The sequence below is a fragment of the Canis lupus genome, chromosome 2, assembly GCF_011100685.1.
Source record: "Canis lupus familiaris isolate Mischka breed German Shepherd chromosome 2, alternate assembly UU_Cfam_GSD_1.0, whole genome shotgun sequence".
Taxonomy (NCBI): Eukaryota; Metazoa; Chordata; class Mammalia; order Carnivora; family Canidae; genus Canis; species Canis lupus.
In genome coordinates this window covers 23,147,767-23,170,033 of record NC_049223.1, presented here as the reverse complement: position 1 = coordinate 23,170,033, position 22,267 = coordinate 23,147,767, and the positions used below count along the sequence as shown (strand labels likewise).

At 47.3% G+C, this 22,267-nt stretch overlaps 1 protein-coding gene and 1 pseudogene across 2 annotated transcripts in view; one reads left to right on the top strand and one right to left on the bottom strand.

Annotated features, from left to right (window-relative positions):
- Window positions 1–237: 237 nt before the first annotated feature.
- The window catches only part of CAMK1D (calcium/calmodulin dependent protein kinase ID), a 431,901-nt gene continuing 409,871 nt past the window's right edge, over window positions 238–22,267 (top strand). For both annotated transcript variants that reach the window (XM_038530114.1, XM_038530115.1), the window contains exon 1: window positions 238–379. In XM_038530114.1, the coding sequence (XP_038386042.1) occupies window positions 288–379 (92 nt within the window). In that variant the 5' untranslated portion in view covers window positions 238–287. The remainder of the gene's footprint in view (window positions 380–22,267) is intronic.
- LOC106560137 lies at window positions 19,282–20,036 on the bottom strand (annotated as a pseudogene).

The window sequence follows — 22,267 nt, the reverse complement described above, 5'->3', positions numbered from 1 at the left end:
GGGGAGCGGGGCGGGCGGCGCGGAGGGCGGAGAAGGGAGGCAAGAAAGTAGCAGAAAGTGAGGCTGGCAGCCGGCGGCGGCGGAGCCGGGGAGCGGCGGCGGCGGCAGGAAGTCTGTGCCCGAGACCAGCAGCCCCGAGCCGGGGAGGGACCGCGCGGCGGCGGCGGCGAGAGTGAAAGAGGAAACTGCAGAAGAGGAAGCCCCGGCCCCGGCCCCGGCCCCGGCCCCGGCCCCCGCCCGAGCATCCCCGCGCCCCGCGCCCCGCGCCCCCGCCGCCCTCGTCGGCCATGGCCCGGGAGAACGGCGAGAGCAGCTCCTCCTGGAAAAAGCAAGCGGAAGACATCAAGAAGATTTTCGAGTTCAAGGAGACCCTCGGAACGTAAGTGGGGCCCCCCGCGCCCGCATCGCCCGGCCCCGCGGAGCCCCCGCGCACAGGGCTGCCTCGGACGCGGGTGGGCGCCGCTCCGGGCCGGGGCAGGGGAGCCGACTTCCCGCCTGCCCGGGCTCCGCCGCCCTCCCGACTCCTTCCCCCCACGCGTGACTGTGGGCTGAGCGTGGTGGGTCCTCTTGCCTCCCGGCGGCGCGCGTCTCGTCGCCGCGTGTCCGGGCGCACCGGGTGTGCGGGAGGGAGACGGCCGCGAGCAAGTGGGGCTCGGGCCCCCCATCCCCGCCCTTCCATCGCGTAGGCTCAGCCCACACCTGCACGCACGGGTGCGGGCACGACGGTGGGTGCCAGCGACTCTTCGCAGTGTTGGGGGGCGCGTGCGGGCAGCTCCGTCCCTCCTGCCCTGAGCCGAGGCCCACTTGGCGGGGCCGCGCCGCGCGCTCCGGGGAGGGTCTGTGCTCCCGGGAAGGCTGGACGAGCGCACGGCCTGAGCTCCCAGCAGGTGCGGCGCGGCTCCCTCTCTGCCCCTGACTTGGTTTTGGTTGGTTTGTTGTTTCCGATGCGCCCCCGATTAGGTAGGGAGGCTGACAGTGAGGGAGAGTCAGGTCTGCTGGGGGAGTCTGAAGTTCAAGTTATTACCCCCCCCCCCCCCCCCCCGGGATGGGCATCTGCTGGTGATCAGTATCTGTCGGTATATATATTCTCTGACACGCACACCTGTGCTCCATGAACTGAACGTTTTGCAGGGGTTCATGGAGGTGTTGATTAGGCTGGGAAGAGAAAGAGGAGGTGTTTGGTGAGATAAATCACTGTGTTCCTCCTTCTTCCCTTTCCTTTCCTTTCCTTTTTTTTTTTTTTGTGGTTGGTTTGCTTTCCCGGAACCACATTTTCAGATGGCAGGTTGGCTTCTGCCCCCAGGCTTGGGGTCCACCTGGCTCTTCAGTCTTTTATTTCCCCCTCAGCCCCACCCCCACATCTGCAGTGGATCCCCCAGAGCGAAGTTGTAGAGGCCACCTTTCCAGCCACACTCCTGTTCCCAGGAAGACACCCGTTGGCGAGGCTCAGAAGGGTCTCCCGGGTGTTGTGCGCTGCTCTTTGGGGGGGGGGGGGCACCTGTGGGTATAGACTTTCAGTCTTCGTTGGGATGAAAACAGAAAGGACTTAGCCTTTTTAATAAAGACGGGGTTGGGACGGCCTCTTTCAGCATGGCCAGTTAAGGGGTGAGTTTTGGTCAAAACTTTTGAGAATTACTATCCGAGGTTTACTCGGATTTAGGGTTTTCATGCGGAGATGCTCTCAAGTTATGGAGAAACAAGAAGCATGCCCTTGCTTGTCATCCTGAGACCGGTTATGTGGCTGCAGATGAGGGGATGGGAGAGTGGAGCCTCAGCATGTGGGAGTTTGCATGGCACTATCCCACCTGAGCCCTTGGCTCGGGTTCCCCCTGTCTGCGGCCTCCAGGTGGAAAGAAGCAGTCTCCCCCTCTTGCTTTTCAGGAGAGCCCTGCAGCGGTGCCTCTGCAGCAACCTGGCCCGCTGAAGCTCAGTGAGCTGTGGCTTTATTGAGTGGCTCCTGCTGTATGGCAGACGCTGTTTGGGAGTGACTGCGGGGCAGCTTTCCCTTGGGGGACAGATGGGGATTTGCCTTCTGGTGCCAGAGAGACCGGTGGAGCTGTTGCAGAACAATCTCTTGGACTCTGGTCAGGTGCCCGGTGCACTTGGGCATGGGTCTCTGTTGGGGACCCAAAGCTTTGCCTTCCTCCTTGGAAATAATGCTTTGAAAAGAAGCTTCCCACTGAGGCCCTGTGGTGCTGGCATGGGTTCTAAAACAGTCCAACACAAATAATTAAGTGATCAAAATGCTTTTACTCAATGACACAATCATAGTCCTCATAGGTGACTTTCTTAAATGAATACCAAGTATCAGGCATTATTCTAAGTGCCTTACATGTATTTTATCTCCTAATAAGCTTAGGAGGTGGGTTTTGCTATTATCCCCAATTGCAGATGGGAAAAGTAAGGCAGCAGAGAGATTAAGTGACTCTCTAAACGTGAGCTTGTTATTAAGTGGTAGAGCTGATACTCAAATCTAGGCAGAACAACTCATCAGGCTCTATCTGGGGTCGAACCACTATGCTGTTACGTAACAGCAAATGTTTCTAATAATTTGATTTGACTTTAGTATTTGGAAAGCTAATTTTAATATTAGTGCAACGAAAACATAACTGTGGGGTGAGGGTGACCTGTTATCTAAATATGGCAACATTTCAAAGCTTTTGGATTATCAGCATTATTTGGTCTGCCTTGGACTTTCTAGCAGTGGTCTGATGTTCAGGATGCCTGTTTTCACCCTGGGCCAACTCCAGTGACCTTGGCCTGAGTTCAAGTAGGGAGATCACTTCCAGTCCTGTCTGTGTAGACGTGGAGTCTGGACCCCTCTCCTGTTTGTAACAAAACTCCCCCGGCGTAAGTCAAAGGCATCACTAATCGAGATTGGGATTCATTTCCAAGGTACTCAGCAGCTCCAAGTCATTTTGTTTGTCACACCTTCCCCATATGCCTTCAAGATCTGAAGGCAGGAAAGCCCTGCCAGGAGCCAGACTGTCATCTTACAGTGTTAAAATGCTTTTAAAATAAAGCATCGTAAGGGCCCGAGGAGCACACTTTGCCAAACTTTGTCATCCGATATCTGGCTGCCAATATCCCTGCAGGGCTAGAACACATACTGTCGAAGCCAAAGGGTCCAGTCCTATAGTTTGTGTGATCAGAGGGGCCTTGCTAGAGGGTGGGGGCCAAGGTGGGTGAGAAGGCGGTCCCTGGAGGGTGGGAAGGAGATTAAGGAAGCCAGGGACAGCCTCAGAGTACAGGATCTGGCTCTGGGCTTTGGGCCTGGGTTAGCTGATGTGCCTCTGAGTCAGGCCTCAGGGAAAACCTCCCAGCTGGGTGGGCTGCAGGTAACTCCCTTTGAAAGAGAATTGCAGAACCTGACCACAGCTCTGAATTAGGTGGAAGGCCTAATTACTATTTATTAATTAACGACATGTTTTCAGATCCTTGGCATGTTGTGAGAGCACATAAACGTTGTGTAACAACAAATTAGGGGTAGTGAACGTTTCTGTCAGCGTATTTGCAGAGACATCTTCAGACCATCTCTTCCGGAGATACCTCTCAATGACTTCCGAAATTTAAAAAAAAAATGATAATATGCCATTCGGAGAAGAATAAGAGATGGGAAGAGAGCTTGGGTGCGGCATCCAGGGAGTCCCCCAGACTCCTGGAAATCACTTCTATAATTTCCATGCTACGAAAGCCATCTGAACAGAGAAGGTCTCAGTACCTGGCATGACACAGAATGATTGTCCCAATATACCTCCTTTCCTCTGGAGTATAGGAAATGGCATGTCCTAGAAAAGAGATCTTCATCTCTGCAGGGTGTGAATACATGCTTTTCTTATAGACGGAACATTTTACGGTGAAGTAATTGCTGTCTGTAGGGGGCTGAACTAGGCATCGTGGAGGATTTGGGCCTGGTTCTCAGGTCTGGCTCAGCCACTAATGGGTTATGTGGCCTGTCTGGACAAATGACCACACCACTCTCTCTGGGTCACAGCTTCCTCATCAGGGGGGCAGGACAGACAGGATGGTTTTCAAGGACCCTTACATCCCTGAGGTTTTATGGCTCACCTGAACAAGGAAGGTACCTGCTGTGGCTCTTTACGAGCCTTCTGTGTGTGGCAAGCAACATTTTAGGGCTCATGCTAGTAGCAAAGTGAAACAACTCAGGACAGGAAGTCTTATCCCACTTAATGTCAATAGCATAGTGTGTTCCCCTTTTCATTAAATGAGTGCCTGCTGGGTGCTGCTTTAGGAAGAGTATAAATAGAAATATCTGTGGGGCAAGCGCGGTCCTTTCCCACTAGTATCATACTTAAACTCCTTATTCTGAAATTGCTCAGTAAATACACCTGTTGAGTACACAGATGATTGATTTATCTGAAAGCCCTGGGGGAAAAAATCAACAGTCCTTTTTTGGGGGGGGGGTATGTGTGTGTGTGGGGGAGGAGGAGAACGCAAAGCTGCTTCAGGTGGTTGTATATTTGACCGGCTGATTTAATAGTATTTATTCTGGGATTGCTCAGAATTTTAGAATCTGGGTGAAGCATTTGAAAGAATTTTACTAAGAGGAACCTAGGGGTGGAAGCCCCTAGATTTCTGCCTGAGGGTGTCCCAGCTGGGGTATTTGTCAGGAGTTTGTACTTCTCAGTTCTTTTTTTTTTTTTTTTTTCTGGAAGGGGGCAGGATATAAATTCAGCCTCTCATACATTACAAGATAATCTATTGAACGTGTGATAGAGTCTAGGCACTGTGGGGGGGGGGGGGTGGCCCACAGCTGCAAGCAAACAACCAAAAATGCCTGCCCTCTTGGAGCTTACCTTCTGGAGGTAGGAGGACCAGGGGATGACAAAGGTAAGTAAATCGGATGGAGAGGATGGTGTTCCATATACACGTTAGGAGGAAAGCTAAGGAGGGCAGGGGGATTTTGTGGCGTGAGGTGGCGATGGCAGCCTGAGGCCAGGTGGTCATGGATGGCCTCCCTGGGAGGCTCATATCTGAATGCCATCGAAAGGAGCCATGGGACATCTGAAGGAACAGCAAGGGATGAGGGCCTGGTGGGAAGCTTGTCTGGCATTCAGAGAGGCTGGAAGTGGGCAGTCAGGGGAGGAAGGTAGGAGCCGAGAGAAGAGAAGCATCAGGGTCAGGAAGTGGGGGCAAGGCAGAGGGGACATCGGATTCATGGAGAACCTTTGGAGGCCGTAGACTTTGCCTTTGCTCTGACAGATGTGGGGGGCGTTGGAGGGTTTTGGGCAGAGGAGAACCTTGATCTGACTTAAGTGTTCCCATCATCACTGTACTTGCTGTGTTGAAGATGGACTGGTGAGCTCCAGGGCAGACGTGGGGAGACCCTCTTGGAGGCTATTGTGATGATCCAGGTGTGGGGCAGGTGGCTCTGAAGTAGCCACAGAGGTGAGGAGGAGTGATTGGATTCTGGATATGTTTGGAAGGGACAGCAGAGAGGAAGTGCTGTGGTTGCACATGAGATTCTCCAAGGATTTGGGGTTGGAAGAAGGGTGCCATTGGATGGTCTGGGTCAGTTTTATTCAAGGATTTTCCAAGTGCCTGCTGCTTCTGCAGAGCAGGGCTGTCCACACTTGGGAAGGTTCTTGGAAACCGTTTATTGGGTAAGCTTACACCCTTTGGGCTTTTAGGACCCCTCAGGAGGGGCGCCTGCTTTTCAAGGTGAATTTCCTTCCCTCTGAGTTTATTTCCGGGGTGGGGGGTGGGGGGCTTTTGACGTGCCCCCTCCTCCTCGGTCACAGAGGGAAAGTGGTGATAGGCTGGACATTTCAGCAGCTGGAAGAACTACTTAACTTTCTGTGAAAATGCTGGGTTTTGCCTTTAGAGTTCTCAACAGGAAGAGCTGGCTCCCCTTGACAGGTGGGCCTGTAACCTTTAATTCTCCCACTTAATTTGGTGACTTAAAGCCCAAACATATGCCATGACAAATAATAAACGTGAACATTCTTACTGCTCCTTTCTTTGACAGGATGTTCTCTATTTGAAGAAGAAAAGCCAAACATTTTTCTTGATTGGGAAAAAAGATAACGGACAACCAGTGTCCGTATTGATTAGTGCAGTGGGATTTGGGAGATTGCTCTTTTGGGTAGAGAGCTTGTTCCCAGAGGGGCTAAGGACGATGTTTCAAGCAGAAATTTCTGATTCAAACTTGGCCACTGCACGGACAGTAATTAGGCTTGGTAGGTAGGTAGACATTTGTGTCTCCTCAGGGGAGGATTTTAGGGGTTAATTTGTTGAGTTTTTCTTTGGCTGGGTCTCCATAAATCCCTTTAATCTTTCCTTTCCCCGAATAAATCTCCTTAAATCCCCTTCAATCTCTCTCCTTCTCCTCCTCTCTCCTCTGGGACAGCTTAGGCATTGGTCCAGTGGGGGACTGTCACATTGCTGATCAACTTGCACCCATAGTGGTAGACCTTCAACCTCATACTTCTCATCCTTACCAGATTTCCCAGGAATCATCAGGGAGTCCACAGCCCCCTGAGGACCCATATTTTTAATTGAAGAAGGAACTGCTTCTGGGTGGCCACCAGGAAGCCTGGTGTCCTAGGCAATTGCCTTGAATTCCTTTTCTGGCATGGGCAATCCAATTCATACGTAGCTAAAAGCAGAAGGATATGTGGACTCTGGGGGAGATGCTGACCTAATCTTCTTTCTCGGTTCATGTTGGTTATGGCCTTGTCTTTCTTTGGGAAGGAAACCACTTTTCCCTTGGGCTAACTTTCATTAGGTCCTGCCTGACTTCTAAACAAAAATGTTTATTCAGTGTATGGATTATTTTGATTCTAGTCAGACCAAGGGTAACATCCAAATGGATGCCACAGGCCAGGGTCATTTGGTGACACACCGGATTCATTCCACATCTCCAGCAATCAGCTCTGTGTCTTGTGCTGTTTTTCCTAGTGATTTCAGAAGGATTCAGAAACCATCTATAGTTTAACTAACTATAGGATTCAGATTCTGTCTCTTGGGTAACACCACATCTTGAGGATAAGCCTTTGAAAATCACCTATTTGCTGAGGCCAGATAGGAGAGGCATCAGGCGGCCATGACCCGTAATGGAAAGGTGGCTCCCATCCAACCACTCCAAGCTGTGTGCCTCTGGAGAGGTTCCTTAATCTTTCTGAGTTGAGATGGAGATGGAAGTTGTTGCCTTGTGGGATTCTTGTAAGGATGCAACGATGTCTATGAGGTGCCTGGCACATAATTGGGATTAAGTCAACAGTAGCTGTCATCAACTCCAGTTGCTTTCAAGCAGCTTTGGTTGAGGGGGACTGCCTATGGGAATTCAGGGCCAGTACCGTGGAGAAGAACATGTCTGAATCTGTGGGAAATGGATTTTTGGAAGCTCTTGTTGCAAAAACGCAGAATGCTACATATTTCACCTCTCCTCACCTCCCACCCCACCCCCAAATTGATTTAAGAAACCATCAACAAGTCTTCAGTCAGCCAGGGAGGAACAATCGCTGGTTGTTTTACACAGCACAGCAGTGAGTGGCTCTGAGTAGTGAGTAGGCGCTGAGGTCACTAGGACACGAGTGCAAATCCTGCTCCGCTGCTTCTTAGAGTCTGGTTTTGGGCAAATTCTCTGGCCATTCTCAGCCTCATCTCCATAAAACAGGATAAGACTAGCACCTTATCTCAGGACTGTAGGGAGGATTAAATGAGAGCCCATGAAGACTACTTAGTACAATGCAGGGCCCATAAATATGTTCTCAGGAAATGCTCCTTCCCTCTCATTAGCCCCTGTGGTGCTGGAACACTGCTCCTCAGAGGCCATTTGCACGGATCTGGAGGGTCCGTGGAACCATTCAACATTTGCTCCCCACAGGAGGGTGATTAGTTCATAGAGTGCTAGCATTAACCAAGAGACTCAGCCTGAAATGTCCCCCGGGCCAGCTTGTGTGCTGGAGTGACCTAGTTTGCTGTATTTCACAGGCTCATTCCTTCCTCTGGTTATCTCATCAGCTTTGTCTCTGCACCTCTCCCTGCACCCTGAGCTGGGTCTTTTGTTTTGTTTTGTTTTGTTTTAGCCTGTCCCTATCTGCGTCAGCTTGTGCAACAGTCTCTGCCTGTAGTTTCTATCTTCCCAGGCAGCACCCAGGTCTCCCTACAGCTGTGGCCCTGCTTCGGGCTTACAGGTGCTTTTCTTTCTGAGAATTGCTACCGTGTGTCAGCTTTGTTTCTTATTGAATAGAAGGTTTTGATTTGAGCACTGAAGTAATTTATTTGCAGTATGACAAAACATCGTAGTTTAAGGTTGATATGTCCTGAATTGATTTTAGGGGGAGGGTATTTAAGAAGTGACAGCCTATATGTGTGTTTACCACACGGACACACGTAACAGTTTCTTTAAAAATATCTTTATGGGGAATTGTTGGAGGGGGTGTGGGACCAGATCTCAGAAGGGTCATTTCCCAGGTTTCAGGATATGACAGGTGTGACAGTTGGGGAGATGCCTGCGTTGGGCAGTATCTCTCGTCTTGACCTCTCCATTTCAGGGGGAGGGTGCACAATTTATTGGGATCTCTAATGGGGTGAGCAGGGGAAGAAAAGTGCCTGACATTTCTACTTGATGGAGGACCTCTCTTTCTTTCATATCCACAACACACACCAGTGCAATCGCCTTTGTACGGAATTGGATTTGATGCTGTAACTGAAACCCTAAAGGTTTTCAGTACAACCTCCAAAGTCCCTGGTTTTCACATGGCCCCTCTGCCTTGCCTCCTCACACAACTGTGTCCTGTCTCATGCTGAGGCCCACAGTATTGTGTGTGTGTGGGAAAACTGCAAAACAAAAACCAAAGACCCCCAACCCCACAGCCCCAAATCCTTTGTAGCTTTAGAAAACTTGTGGGTGGAGGGAAGAGAATGGGTGCGGAGCGGGAGGTCTGGCGGAGGGGTGGAGGTGGCAGGCGTCCCGCAGGCCTGGTGCCCCTGGCCCCAGGTGTCCTTCCGTCTATAAGCTGCCACTTCTTTAACCTTTATAGGAACGGCCACTTGAAAGTTGCCTTGAAACATCAGAAGATAGGAACACCTTGAAATAGGTCGGGGGCCCAGTCATTTATGATGTAAGCGATTTTAAAGGAAGTGCTTTTTCTCCAACACCTAAGAGAAGTCGTGTTTGAATGTAAGACAGGAGGGAGATAGGTAATTGTGGTCTTGGGACTTTGGGGGTACTGAGGAGGCTCAGATGGGTTGAAAACTGGGAAGTGGAGGACCCAGCGAGGCCTCCTGCAGAGCCATGACAAAGCTGGGTACTAGCTAGTGTGGGCTCCCGAAGACGGGGGTGCCATGGGGTGGCCTCTGTGTCTCCCCTATCCCTCCTCCCAGGGCCAGGTGGGACTGTTAGCACTGTATCCAGCCATGTCAGTGCCCCCAAAGTTTTTTGAGGCTAGAGTACAGTCCTAGGTAGCCCTGAAAAATTTCATTTAAGGAAGTATGCCTTAAATAATAATAAAAAGCTTGTAGTGAACATTTAGAGCAAACCTTGCATAAAAGTTGGGGAAAACCTGTATCTGATAATATGTGCAAGAGTGATACTGCTTGTGGATTCTTTCTGCCTATATTAGCACGGTCAGCAAAGACGGGGTTTGTGGTCCTGGTAATGATAAAAAAGGAATGTGGGGTTTTGTGGCCCTTTTGGCTCCTTTCACAACTAGAATATAATAACAAGGCTTCATATTTGTGTGTGTGTATGTTTAATTTGGTAAAAAAATACCTAACAGAAAAGTTACCATCCTAAACTATTTTTATTTTTATTTTTTTTAAGATTTATTTATTTCTTCATGAGAGACAGAGAGAGAGAGAGGCAGATACACAGGCAGAGGGAGAAGCAGGCTCCATGCAGGGAGCCCGATGCGGGACTCGATCCCAGATCCTGGGATCATGCCCTCAGCCAAGGGCAGACGTTCAATCACTGAGCCACCCAGGCGTCCCTCTAAACCATTTTTAATTGTACAGGTCAGTGGCATTGAGTCCACTCGCAGTGCTGTGCAACTGTCATCACCGTCCATCTCCAGAACCCTTTCATCTTTTCAAACTGAGACTCCGTCCCCGTTACACTCCAACTCCCTAGTCCACCTTCTCTCCCAAACCCTTGATAATCACCATTCTGCTTCCTGTCTCTATGAATTTGACTGCTCTAGGTGCCTCACAGAAGTGAAATCACAAAACATTTGCTCTTTTGTGACTGGCTTGTTTTACTTAGGATAATGTCCTCGAGATTCATCCACATAGAAGCTTGTACTAGAACTTTCTTTTCTATGTCCCCCCCCCCCTTTTTAAAAAAGATTTTACTTATTTATTTGAGAGAGCATGCAAACAAGTAGGGCGAGGGGGAGAGGAAGAACCAGGCTCCCCGCTGAGCAGAGAGCCCGATGTGGGGCTCTATCCCAGGACCTCGGGGTCATGACCTGAGCCAAAGGCAGGCACTTAACTGACTGAACCATCTAGGTTCCCCTCCCTTGCTTTTTGAGGCATAATAATATTCCATGGTGTGTCTATAGCACATTGTGTTCATTCATGTTGGTACACACTTGGAGTTACTTCTGCCTTTTGGCTGTTATGAATAATGCTGCATGAACATGGAGGTACACGTATGTCTTCAGGTTCCAGGTTTCAATTCTCTTGATTGTGTACACAGAAGTTAACCCCGTGTAACACAGCTGGATCATATGGTAATTCTCTGCTGACATTTCTGGAAGTGCCGCCATATTGTTTTTCACAGCCATGTGGTGTTTTGCAGTTTACAGAATGTTTTTACCTGCATGATTCAGTTATTAGCCCTCACTTTACAGATAAGGAAATGGAGGTTCAAAGAGGTCAAATGACTCATGGGAAAAGGTTGCTGAGTGGTAGATGGGGTAGATTTAAGTGTCTTCTGAGTCCCTACTTCAGTGCTCTTTCTCCTGGGTCACATGGCTTACAAGCTGGTTAGTGGGGTTGATGGAGATAGAGAATATTAAAGAATGAAGAAGAAACGCCTCCCCTTCTGTGGACGTATTATGGTATGGCAAGGAGATGGGCTCTGATCTGTAACAGCTTCTGATTTCCATAGTGTAAATACTTCCACATGGAGCAGTTTCAAGTGGCCTACTGCAAAATTCTTGAATCAGGCTCTTCTGAGCAGGTGTGAGGTGACTCCAGCATACCTCTGAAGGACGTAGAGGTCAGGAGATTGGAGTTGAGTTCTAGCTGTCACTTGAGAACTGTGGAATCATGATCTTATCCTCTCTACCTCTTGAATACCTTGTTTGTTAAATGGGATAATTACACCTGCTTATATTACATATCTGTTGTAAGTCCCAAATGAGATAAGGCATGTGTAGTAAGACCTTATACAAATAGAAGGTATTATTATGTTATGGAAATTATAGCTTTAAAAATATTCCTTTCTTATGAATGTTAGTATCACGTACACTCTTTGAAACCTAGCTATCATCTTATGGGCAGTGTTCCCATAGTAGTTGGGCTGTGGGTCAACCTTGACTCTGGAAGCATCAACAAAAACGAGTTTCATAGTATAGTTTAACTGGCTGTCTTCACATGCTTGTTGTTTTCATTCTTAGTGTTTATAAGTGATTGGTACCTTAGGAAAAACTTAAAAAAAATCATAAAAGCCACATGTTATACTAGTAGAGAATTTGAAAAATCTAGAAGAGTGAAATAAGTAAGGCAATATGACTTGACTTGTTATCTGGATGGGTTCTGGGTAGTCAATCTCTCTAGAGGGTGGGGAGATCTCAGGAGAGGTCGTAGAGGTCAGCTGTTAGGGCTACGATAAGGCTGTGGTTATCACTGATTGGTATGAAAATATTTCAGTACTTTACTAACTTGGCTGATGGAACCACTGTGCACAGATTGGTTATCTGCTCTGGAAATAGGGGTGGTGGTCTTCGTTGAGTGCTATGGGTTTCTGAGTACTTGTGTTAGGTTCATGGTGGTGGGGGGTGAGAGCGTTCTTGGAGTTATTGTCATGATCCCATCTTTACACTCATCAGCACCTCTGAACATCTGCAGTGGGACAGACCTGGTGCCTACAGGAGACCCTGCTCAAGAGACCTCTGCTGGCTAGTTATACATGTGGGAAGAAAGAGGTAAAACTATATCCACATGTGGCTGACTGTACCTGGTTGGGGTGGGACACAAGACCCTGGCTTCAGGCACTTCACTTATAAAATAAATATTGTTGACTATAGACTGATTTTTTTGCCTCCGCCACAATTCATAGTTGAAATCTAACCCCCAGTGTGGTGTATTAGGAAGTGGTGCCATTGGGAGGTGATTAGGTCATGGAAGTGAAGCCCGATGATAGAATTAGTACCCTTTTGTAAAAGAGTGTACCCCATGGAGGTCTGGGGCCCTTCCATCATGTGAGGACGCAGCAGGGAGGCGGTCCTCCATGAACCAGGAAGTGGGCCCTCACCACACACCAAATCTTCCGGGCGGCCCTGTCTTGGACTTCTGGTCTCCAGGACTGTGAGAAGTAAGTTTCTATGGTTCATAAGCCACCCAGCCTATGGCATTCTGTTATGCTGGGAAGGGCTAGGCCTTTGCCGTCTGCCAAACTGTTCACACCCAAAACCTTCAAGCCAGCCCCTCTTTAGGACATAGTGTTCATAATCAACTCATTCTTGCAATTACAGGCTAAAGTCTTTCTAACTCAAATTGATACTGTCAGGCCAGCTCTCTCATCGGTAGGCTGCCTGAGGTCCCACAGGTAGCCTGGACCACATCCAGAGCGTGCGTGTCATGTTATCCCTGACGATGGTGACAGTGAACGTTCAGAGGCATCACCCATCACCATCAATGTCATGACAGCGACCAAGAAGAAGCCATCCATGTTAGAGATTTCTTATTTCAGCCATTGTTATGTTCCTGTATCCTCAGTAATTCATTTTGTAGGTGCAAAATGAGCTCCTGAGGATGCATTTGGCTCCAGAGAGAATTCAGAGCCATGAACAGAGAGTGAGTGCTGTTGCTACCTCTGCATGTTTCCCCCGGCCATGCCTGTGGCTCCTAGGCCATGTGTCCCCAAGTCGGTGAGAAGGATCTGCATTCAGAGACCTGAGAGCAGAGAAGGGGCTTCCATGGTTCCTACAGGGTCTTGCTGCAGAGACCCATGTTAGGAGCCTGCGTGGAGGCTTTCCCATATGCTGACAGAACAGGCCTCCCAGGCAGCGACTGGCTCACATGGGACACCTACACGTTTCATCAATGTTGAGTAAATGAACGAGTAAGTGGAATAAAAGGAGCACTGGCTTTGATTAGATTAAGAAAGTTTAAGTCCTAACTGCGCCATTTATGAGTTATGAGACCTTGAGCAAATTAGATGATCTTTCTGAGCTTCTATTTTCTCATATTTAAGTGTGGATAACAGTACCTGCCTTTCCAACTTATTGTGGCATTTTGTTATTAAAAAAAAGGGTATAGACTTGAATTTTAAGCAAGTAGATGTTAGATCCTATCATGTGATTTAAACTTCATTAAGAAGGTCTCTACTTGATGCCTTCAGGAATGCCATTAGAGATTCATTCCTTTGGCTTAAAGCATTTTCTTAAGTATAAGAAATTAAATAATAATAACCACTTATAGGTCAGTGGAAGAGAGTTTATGTTTTGTTAGAATGAGTTTGGAGAAAGATAGGAAAGTGGTCTTGAAAACCACAGGGGCTGAACTAGAATTAAGGGGTAGTAGTCATGTCAGTGATGCCAGAGATCAGAGGTGCTGAAGTCAGCCAGACTTATAGCATTCATTCAGCAAATAGTTGGTGAATGTTGGCCATGTGAGAAGTACTGTGACAGCCTGGTAGTTCTGTCTCTGTGGCCTGCGATGACCATATTCTTTGTGATCCTCATAGTCAGGTGGAAGCCTTGAGGAAGGGCAGTGTGGTTTGTTTTCTGGTTGGCTGCATCACCCTTGCAGCCACCTCTCTGTGGTTCACAGGGTGGGCAAGGGAGGGGCAATGCCTGTTGTTTGTGGAAGGCACAACCCTGGCTGGTTAGTCTCCCAGGCAGGGTCCTAACTGAGTGTGGACGTGACAGCCACTGAGTCTTAGGATCCAGTGACTTGTATCCTGCCAACCCCCACCCCAGGGGTTCCTGGTGGCCATCCTCTTATAGAATTTTTTGAATGTGTATCCCCCAGGTGTAACCTCATCCGGGGATTGTAGAAATGGTCCAGATAAAAAAATGCAGGGACCTCTAAAAATCCTGGTTAACCCTAAAGGTCCTAAGAGCTGGGTGTCCTTTGGAAGCTTTCCAGGAAGTTAGAGTTTGGGGTCTGCTCTGTAGCTCCCACCATGGCCTGTGGGGTATTGTCTAGACAGGTGCTAAACCTGCAGAAAACTGTGGGTTCATTGGATACTGGGTAAACGGCTTCTCTTTACAAACCCAGGAGTGAGGGATGCTGAAACTAATTCTGGTGTGCAAATTTGAATGGGTGTGTCTGGTCAAAGCCATCTGGAAGTGAGCCTTCATTTATTCCCCTTGGTCAGACTTCAGATAAAATTTTTGAGAATTGTAAGACTGATACCACAGTTTTTCTTTTTTTTCTTTTTCTTTTCTTTTTTTTTTTTTTTTTTAATTCATGGGATATTAGAGGTTGAGAGTCTAGTGCCAGGCACTGAGGAGGTGCTGGTAAACAAAATGTGGTTTTGTTCCCTGTGTGTCCCCAGGGAACGTTTTGGGAAGACCGACAAACATGTAATTGCAATTCAGTGTGATACTGCTATTGCAGCAGGTATATGATATGGAAGTTGAGAAGAGGGGTATACCTTGCTGGCAATGGGGCTCAGAGACAGCTGGGATTCTAGAAAGTTCTAGAAGTCGGAAGGGAAAAAAATCTAGCATTCCTCAGTAAGTATTTAGTGAGCTTCTGCTGTATGCCAAAGAGAAGACTGGCTTCTGCAAGACAAAGGGACATAGAGTTTTAATAATAATAATAATCGTATCAGACTTTACGAGTACCCACTGCTAGACTGTGGGCCAGGTACAGTACTTTACATGAATTTTCACATTAAATCCACCCACCATGCGATAAAATAGATAGTATTGTCACCATTTTGGAGGAAATTGAGGCCCAGAGAGGTTAAACAACTTGGCCAGAGTAACACAGATCTATCTGTATGGAAGAATTGAGATTCGAACCTAGGTTTACCTGTCTGGGGCCAAAGCCAGGGCTCTTAACCATCACCCCAAAGGGGCTCTCCTGTGCGGGTTGGTACATTTTGCTTCCCGAACTCTTAGAGAAAAAGGACATGTGCCCATATGCCCACAATGGAAAGCAGTGCATGGTGATATAAACAGGCTGCAAAGTGTTTTAAGAGTTCCAAGAGAAGGGAAGTAATGGATAGGGACCAGTTGTAAGACCTGGTAATGGAATTGTTTTTCTTTTTTTTCTTTTTATTTTTTATTATTTATTTATTTATTTATTTATTTATTTATTTAAAGATTTATTTATTTATTCATGATAGACACAGAGAGAGGCAGAGACACAGGCAGAGGGAGAAGCAGGCTCCATGCAGGGAGCCTGATGTGGGACTCGATCCCGGGACTCCAGGATCACACCCTGGGCCAAAGGCAGGCGCCAAACCGCTGAGCCACCCAGGGATCCCCTGTTTTTCTTTTTTTTAAAAAGCCCAATGTGGGGTTCAATCCCAGGACCCTGAGATCAGGCCCCGAGCCAAAGGCAGATGCTAAACTGACTTGAGCCACCCAGGGGCCCTGGGGGATTGTTTTTCTAGTAGAGCTTCTCCAGTGACCCACTTCCCAGATGACTGTCATGTATTCATTTAACAAAAGACTGTTAAGCTGTGACACATGGAGGCTGTTGCTGTACCAGTGGGAGGTGCGAGAGGTGGTCCGCCCGTGTCCTACAGGTACGCAGATGTATTCCAGTCTCCTTGCCCTGGCCCTGTGGTGTCATCTGCTTCCACCACCTGACCCATCAGGTCTCCAGGGCTCTGCTTCAGTGTGATCCCTTCCATCAAGTGTCAAGTGTCCACCTGAGGCTCCTCTCCCCGGTTCTTCAGTCTTAGACTCATACTGTTGAGGGTCAGTTGTTCCAAGTTTTTTCTCTTGTGAGACTTTTCTCTGATGAAACAGGAAGCTCTTGAGAGGAAGGGCCACCTCTCACACGGTGTCCCCTGAAGCACCCACAGTACCTGGCACACTGTGCAACAGATGGAGAGTTTTGTTTGGTTCAGTTTTAAAAATCCCGAGTCGTGAAGTTGTCTCCATAGCTGCTCAGGAAGCTTGCTTTTCTAAATGTTTTCATTACTGTTAAGCTCTTCAGAATGTTCTGTCCCTCTTTTCTTCTTCTGGATTTCGTCTCTCTAGATGGTCACCACATTTCCCCCCATGGATTGCTCACTCGAGGGATTAGCTGGGGTGAACTTTTAATCTGTGGGGCTTTGCCTTGCTTCCTCCCTTAGCCTGTTGGCAGGCTCTTTCTGCTGGCTGCTATCAGGACTGCGCTCGGGGAAAGAAAACCTAGTTGTCAGGCTCCGAAAACAGAGTCTTCCTCAGTAGGACGGCCCCAAACTAAATATAAATGATGTTTGGATCATTATACCCTTCTGTCAGTTGGGTACCACAGTTGGCAGTGTCCTGCGGTGTCCCTCTAAATACTATTTTCTGTTACTTTCCTTCCTGAGATATCCCCCCTCAAGCATGGCTTGTTGCGGTCTTGAGATTCCTCATGGAAGCAAGGCGTGCTTGGCTGTTTCATCATTTCCCCTGCAAATCTGGCCTTTAATAGCTTTGTGACTATTTTGTCTGCATGCCAGTGTGTGTCTGAAACCCAAGGATGATCCCTTGGCCACGGTTATCAGCTACATCATTTCTCTTCAGAAGATGTGATGTCTGTAGAGCTGCAGATTGGATGAAAAATTTCTGGGCATACGTAGTGGCGTTTCCTGGTGTTTTCTCCTCAGAATTTATCAAGCCCTCACCGTCCCAGATGTATTCACTCTGAGGTAAAAGTTTTCCTTGTTCTTGGACCCTCACCCAAACCTTTGGAGTGGAAAAAAAATATGCATTTTTTCTTTCACCAACATCTATTTTCCGGATCTACTAGATTTTCTGAGAAGGTTGCCAAAACCGGTGTTAGTGCAAAGGTGTGGAAGGTGGTTTGAAAAAGAATACTAATGGCTAATGTGTTTCAAGATCTGCTAGTCATGGGGTACCTCAGGAGACACTTGACTAGTTGATGGATCACTTAATTTGTCAATGACTTTGTGTGTTAAGTATCGCTTGACTGTTGAGGAGAGCTGACTGGCCCCAGGTGACGTGATTCGTAAGTCACAGTACAGGGATTGAACCCAGATCTGTCTGAAGAGGCTCTGGAAGGCTGTGCCTGGCTCACAACTGCCCTAGGGGCACTGACAGGGACAACTTGTGTGCTTGTGTGTCATAACTGTTGTTGCTGGGTCTCCAGAGCTTCCCTCTCTCTTGCGGGTGCATTGGAGGCCTTGCCTAAGTGCTTGATCTGGGAAGTTGTGTTATGCTCAGCGTGCAGGTGAGGAGCCTGGGACTTGGGATCTGCGCGTCAAAAACCTCTGTGCTGAGAGAGGATGGGGCCTAATGATTAGTTTACAGGTTAAGGATCCATTTGGTTATTGGGTTGCTATTTCTGTACCAGCAGAAATGAAGAAAATCATTTTTAGCACATCCAGAGAACCCCAAGATTTCAAATCAGACTATTGGCAAAAGAAAAGAGTTAGAGGGCTCGCCCTAGAGTTCTGGCAAACAGATTCTAGTGTTCCCTGGAACTATAAAATACATATCATTTATAGCTTAGGTATCTATTAACAAAAGGTCATGCACAGTTCAGGCAGATATCCAGGAATTCAGATCAAGCCTGGTTTATTCTCTAACATGGCTAGTCAAACGTGCACAGGAGTGTGACGTCTATCCTTATTCTTCCTGTTTGAGCCGGTATTGAGCTGGTTACTGAGTGGCTTGTCCAATGAGTAGGGGACAGATATTATTCCATTGTTGACTTCCAGCTCAGTGATCTTTTTTTCACTGAACTTTTAAAAAAATTGTCTTTGTGCCAATCACACGAAAATAAGTATTTTCCTTTTCTCATAACAAAGTATTATACGTGCTTTTCAAAAGTTTGTTAGCTCAGATTGACTTTTTCTTGGGGCTTGGCAATTAAACAAAAGCATTATTAGCTGCGCAATAAAGGCCCCATCATATATTATGGGCCTCATGCAGTTTCTTTGTATTTTTGCTCATTAGAAAATACCAGGAAAGAGCCAATAGAAACACAAAAAGTTCTGAACACCTGCTCTGTTAAGGAAGACATGCCAGTGTGATAGATGACGGTATTTATTGTTTCTCTTCAGGATGTGTTTCAAAATCTGTTTCTCTAACGATGTGTGTGCAGGATGACCTTTTCCCACTATTGCAGGCGACACCTTCGCATAAAGAAGCAGCTGAAGCCGTATGTGTGTTGAGTTCACATCCAGAGATATCTGGAGCCAAGCTATTTCATGTTCCAGTTTGAGGTCCTGACTGCCTGGGTTTTATTCTGGAGAAAGCATCTGACACATGCAGCTGAGCTCACAGGCCATCAGGCCTCATTCCTTTGGACTCCAGAGTAACCCCTAGGGTCCTGGACACCAGTGCCCTCTGAGGCCAGCTTCTGGGTGTGGGGGCTTTACAGTGACACAGGGCCTGGTGTTCCTCTAATGGATTTCTCCCTCTGTTTTGAAATTCTTAATATTTTTTGAACAAGGATTCCCTCCTCCCCCCACCCCGCCCCCATTTTTCACTGGGTCCTGTAAGTTATTACATAGCTGGTCTGATCCCTTTTAATTATAAAACCTTCCCCTCCACCCTTCCAGCCTGATGTCGAAGGGATTTTACTGATTGATTAAACTTTTCTTAGGGTAGTGATTAAAATTTGTTGAATACTGAAAGTATTGGATACTTGGGGAAGTCTTGTATTGTGATATCCTGTGTGGTAAACATTACCCAGGCATGGGCATACATTTTTGGGTATATTTAAAAAGAAATACCTGAGGTTCTAGTCTGCAAAAACTTGAGGTGTTCCCTGGATGCTGTGGCCTACAGGCTTTCTCGGTATTATAATGAATTAAAAAAAGATAACTTTATTTATAGTTGTAAACTTAAACACAGAGCATCTTGGGTTCTGAATCTATGAGACTTCCAAGGTCCCTTGATCCAAGAGGGCAGCAGCAGTCAGAGAAGCCAACACAAGGGCCAATCCAGATTATTTTACTCACGAGCCTCATCCAGAGCAAGGCAAGGCCTGATCACTTTTGGATCTGGATCTCCTCTCCCTACGCTGTGAGATCGCCACGGGTGGTTTGGGCTTAATATTGGGGTCTCTGGGAGCATTCTCAATCTTTCGTATCACAAAAAATCTGTCAGTGATTATTTTTTTCCCCAAATGCTACATGCTTCCCATCCAGCCAATCACATTTAGAGCAGGTGATGAAGAACTGCCTGCCATTTGTACTGGGCCCACTGAAGTAGGCCTGGAGCTGAGCTGAATGTCTAAGTTTAAAACTTTCACCTGCAAATGCCCCCCCCCCCCCCCCCCCCCCCAGTAAATACTGGCAACTCTAGTACCATCTCCATTAACAAAATCCCCACTCTGAATCATGAAGCCCATTATGACCCTGTGGCAGGTGCTCCCTCTGTAGCCTGTTGGAACCCTACCTTTCCTATAACTAAAAAGGAGGAGAAAAAAAAAAAAAAAAAAGGAGGAGACTTAGAATGATGACAGGTCGTCATAGGCCTTTCTGGCTAACTACACACTTGAGACAAGGGACTCTCCTGAATTCTCCAGTGTAGAACTGCCTACAATTCTTGGTCATCTTAGGCACAACGTCTGCAAAGAGCTTGATCTTCATGCGGCCAACTTCCTGGCTGCCAATGCTGACGTCAAAGCACAGCGGCTCTTATAAGTAGGTCATGGTCTGTGCATGGGAGTACAGCCCTCTGTAGGCCTGACTGTTGGCTCTCCTACTCACCCGCCATATGTGTGTGGAGTGCTGAGCCTCTGTCATTCATAAAATGGGAATAACAATGACACACACTAAGATTGCTAAGAGGTTTTGGTGAGATAAAGTGGGCAAGGTTGTGCTTTTTCTGTTATTTTGTTTTTATTTTTATGTAATGCCTGGCATATATTAAATGCTCAGTAAATCTTAACTGAAATCATTTCGGGCCCGTTTTTGTCACACTGCTTCATGGTCAAATATGACACCTATAACTCCCAGTTTGATAGCTTTCAAAAATGTGTCACAAAGTGAATGGATCAGCATAAATCCTTAGGAGAACTTTAAAAAAAGGAAAAAAAAAAAAAAGGAGGGGATGTGTTTTGAGATGTTGTCCTTGCATACGAAGGGCAGGGATCGCTTAGTTTCCTGGTAATTGGTAAATCAAAGTGTAGCCAGAAATAATATTTGGAGTGTCAAACTGAAAAGAGGTAAGACTGCAGTTCATCACAGGAACATGCACATACACACACACCCACCCCTGGTATATTATAGGCCCTATGGTCACAAAAATGAAAAGGTCACAACCGCTCCTTTCCTCAAGGAGTTCTTAGAAGGTACCCTTTCATGATATTTGCTACATGGTCCCGCAGAGCTGGAAAAAGGGAGGCATTTGCTCATGTGGTTTCTTCTCTGATGTTGCAGGGTCACGGGCCATGCACCTGCCGTGTCTTAGGGCTGGCATCGCAAGGAATGAAGGGGTGCAAAAGAGAACAAGTGAGCCTTTGGCCTGGGTGACCATGAGTGGGGGTGGGCTGGGAGCAGGGTAGAGAGGAGTCAGATCTGATTTCAGATCACATGAAACCCTTCTCTCCACAGCCCTGAAAGCAGCAGAGCCTTTACTGTAATACTGTTCCAGCTGCCAGTTGAGCGGATACATGGTTTCAAGAACGAGAGGAAGGTTTGTAAGGCTGCAAGGTTTCAATCACTTGTGGCCCATTTTATGTCATAATTATCCAGTTTGACAACAGAAAGGAGGCTGAATAGTCCTTCCTTTTATGAAGCAGATAACGTAATGGCACTTCTGCTTTTTGTGTGATTATGGCTTTTATAAAATGGATTGATTTCCATCATGGTGCCTGCCCCCAAATCAACCTATTTTTAAAGAGCGCTCCTGAACTCATGTAAGGCCTCACAAATTGAATAATGATATAATCGGCTGGCCGGTCATTTGCCCATCTCTTTTTGGCTTCACGTGAGTGGCTTGAGGTTGAGAGGAAAACGATGAAAAGTATATACCTGTGTGAAAGTAGCAGGTGCATTTTATGAATTTCTTCCATTTTGATTTAGGTGAAGGCCTTCGTCTTTTCTTTAGACTTAGGGAAATAAAAAGGGGGACGGAAGTGCAAAGAACTAGCTGTACCTTCAAAATAATTATAGAAGGAGGTCACTTTTGTACATCGGGCACCAACAATGGGCCAGGCGCCCCAGAAAGCCACAGTATTAATGCTGCTCCCTTTCCCATGTGCTTGCAGCCAAAGACTTGGATGAAGGTGATAAAAACCTGCAATTTTCTAAGCGAAATCCTGGGTAGCACTTCTTTTTTTGAAATTTAATTAATTATTTTTTAAGATTTTATTTATTTATTCATGAGAGACATGCAGAGAGAGAGGCAGAGACACAGGCAGAGGGAGAAGCAGGCTCCATGCAGGGAGCCCAGTGTGGGACTCGATCTGGGGACCCGGGGATCACACCCTGAGCTGAAGGCAGATGCTCAACTGCTGAGCCACCCAGGCGTCCCATGGGTAGTGCTTCTTAAATGGGAAGCAGGAAGAACGTGAAAAACACGCCGCTTTATTGTGAAACATGTCATCTCTCAGGTTCCTCTGGTAACCAGGCTCAGCCTGGGGTTTGTATGGCAGGGTCCTCACGTGGCTTTGAGCAGATGCAGGAACATCATGGATTTGGAAGCCTCGAGAATGTGGACTCTGGAAAGGGTCTGGACAACATCTTGTTCTTTGATTGGGTTGAGACAACAGAGGCCTGGGATGGTTGGGGGCGTTGCACAGGACCCCACAGCGGAAGGTGGCAGATTTGGTGTAAACAGTTGGAACTTTTGTGTGCAGGGCTATTTCTGAGATGGCACTGGGATTAGAAATGCTGACTTTATAGGGGACACAAAGGCATGTAGGTTCTCCTTCCAGATGAATAGACACGTTGAATGTGCCTTCTTCGCCTGTTTGTGATTCCTTCTCCAGTTCTCAGGGAGGT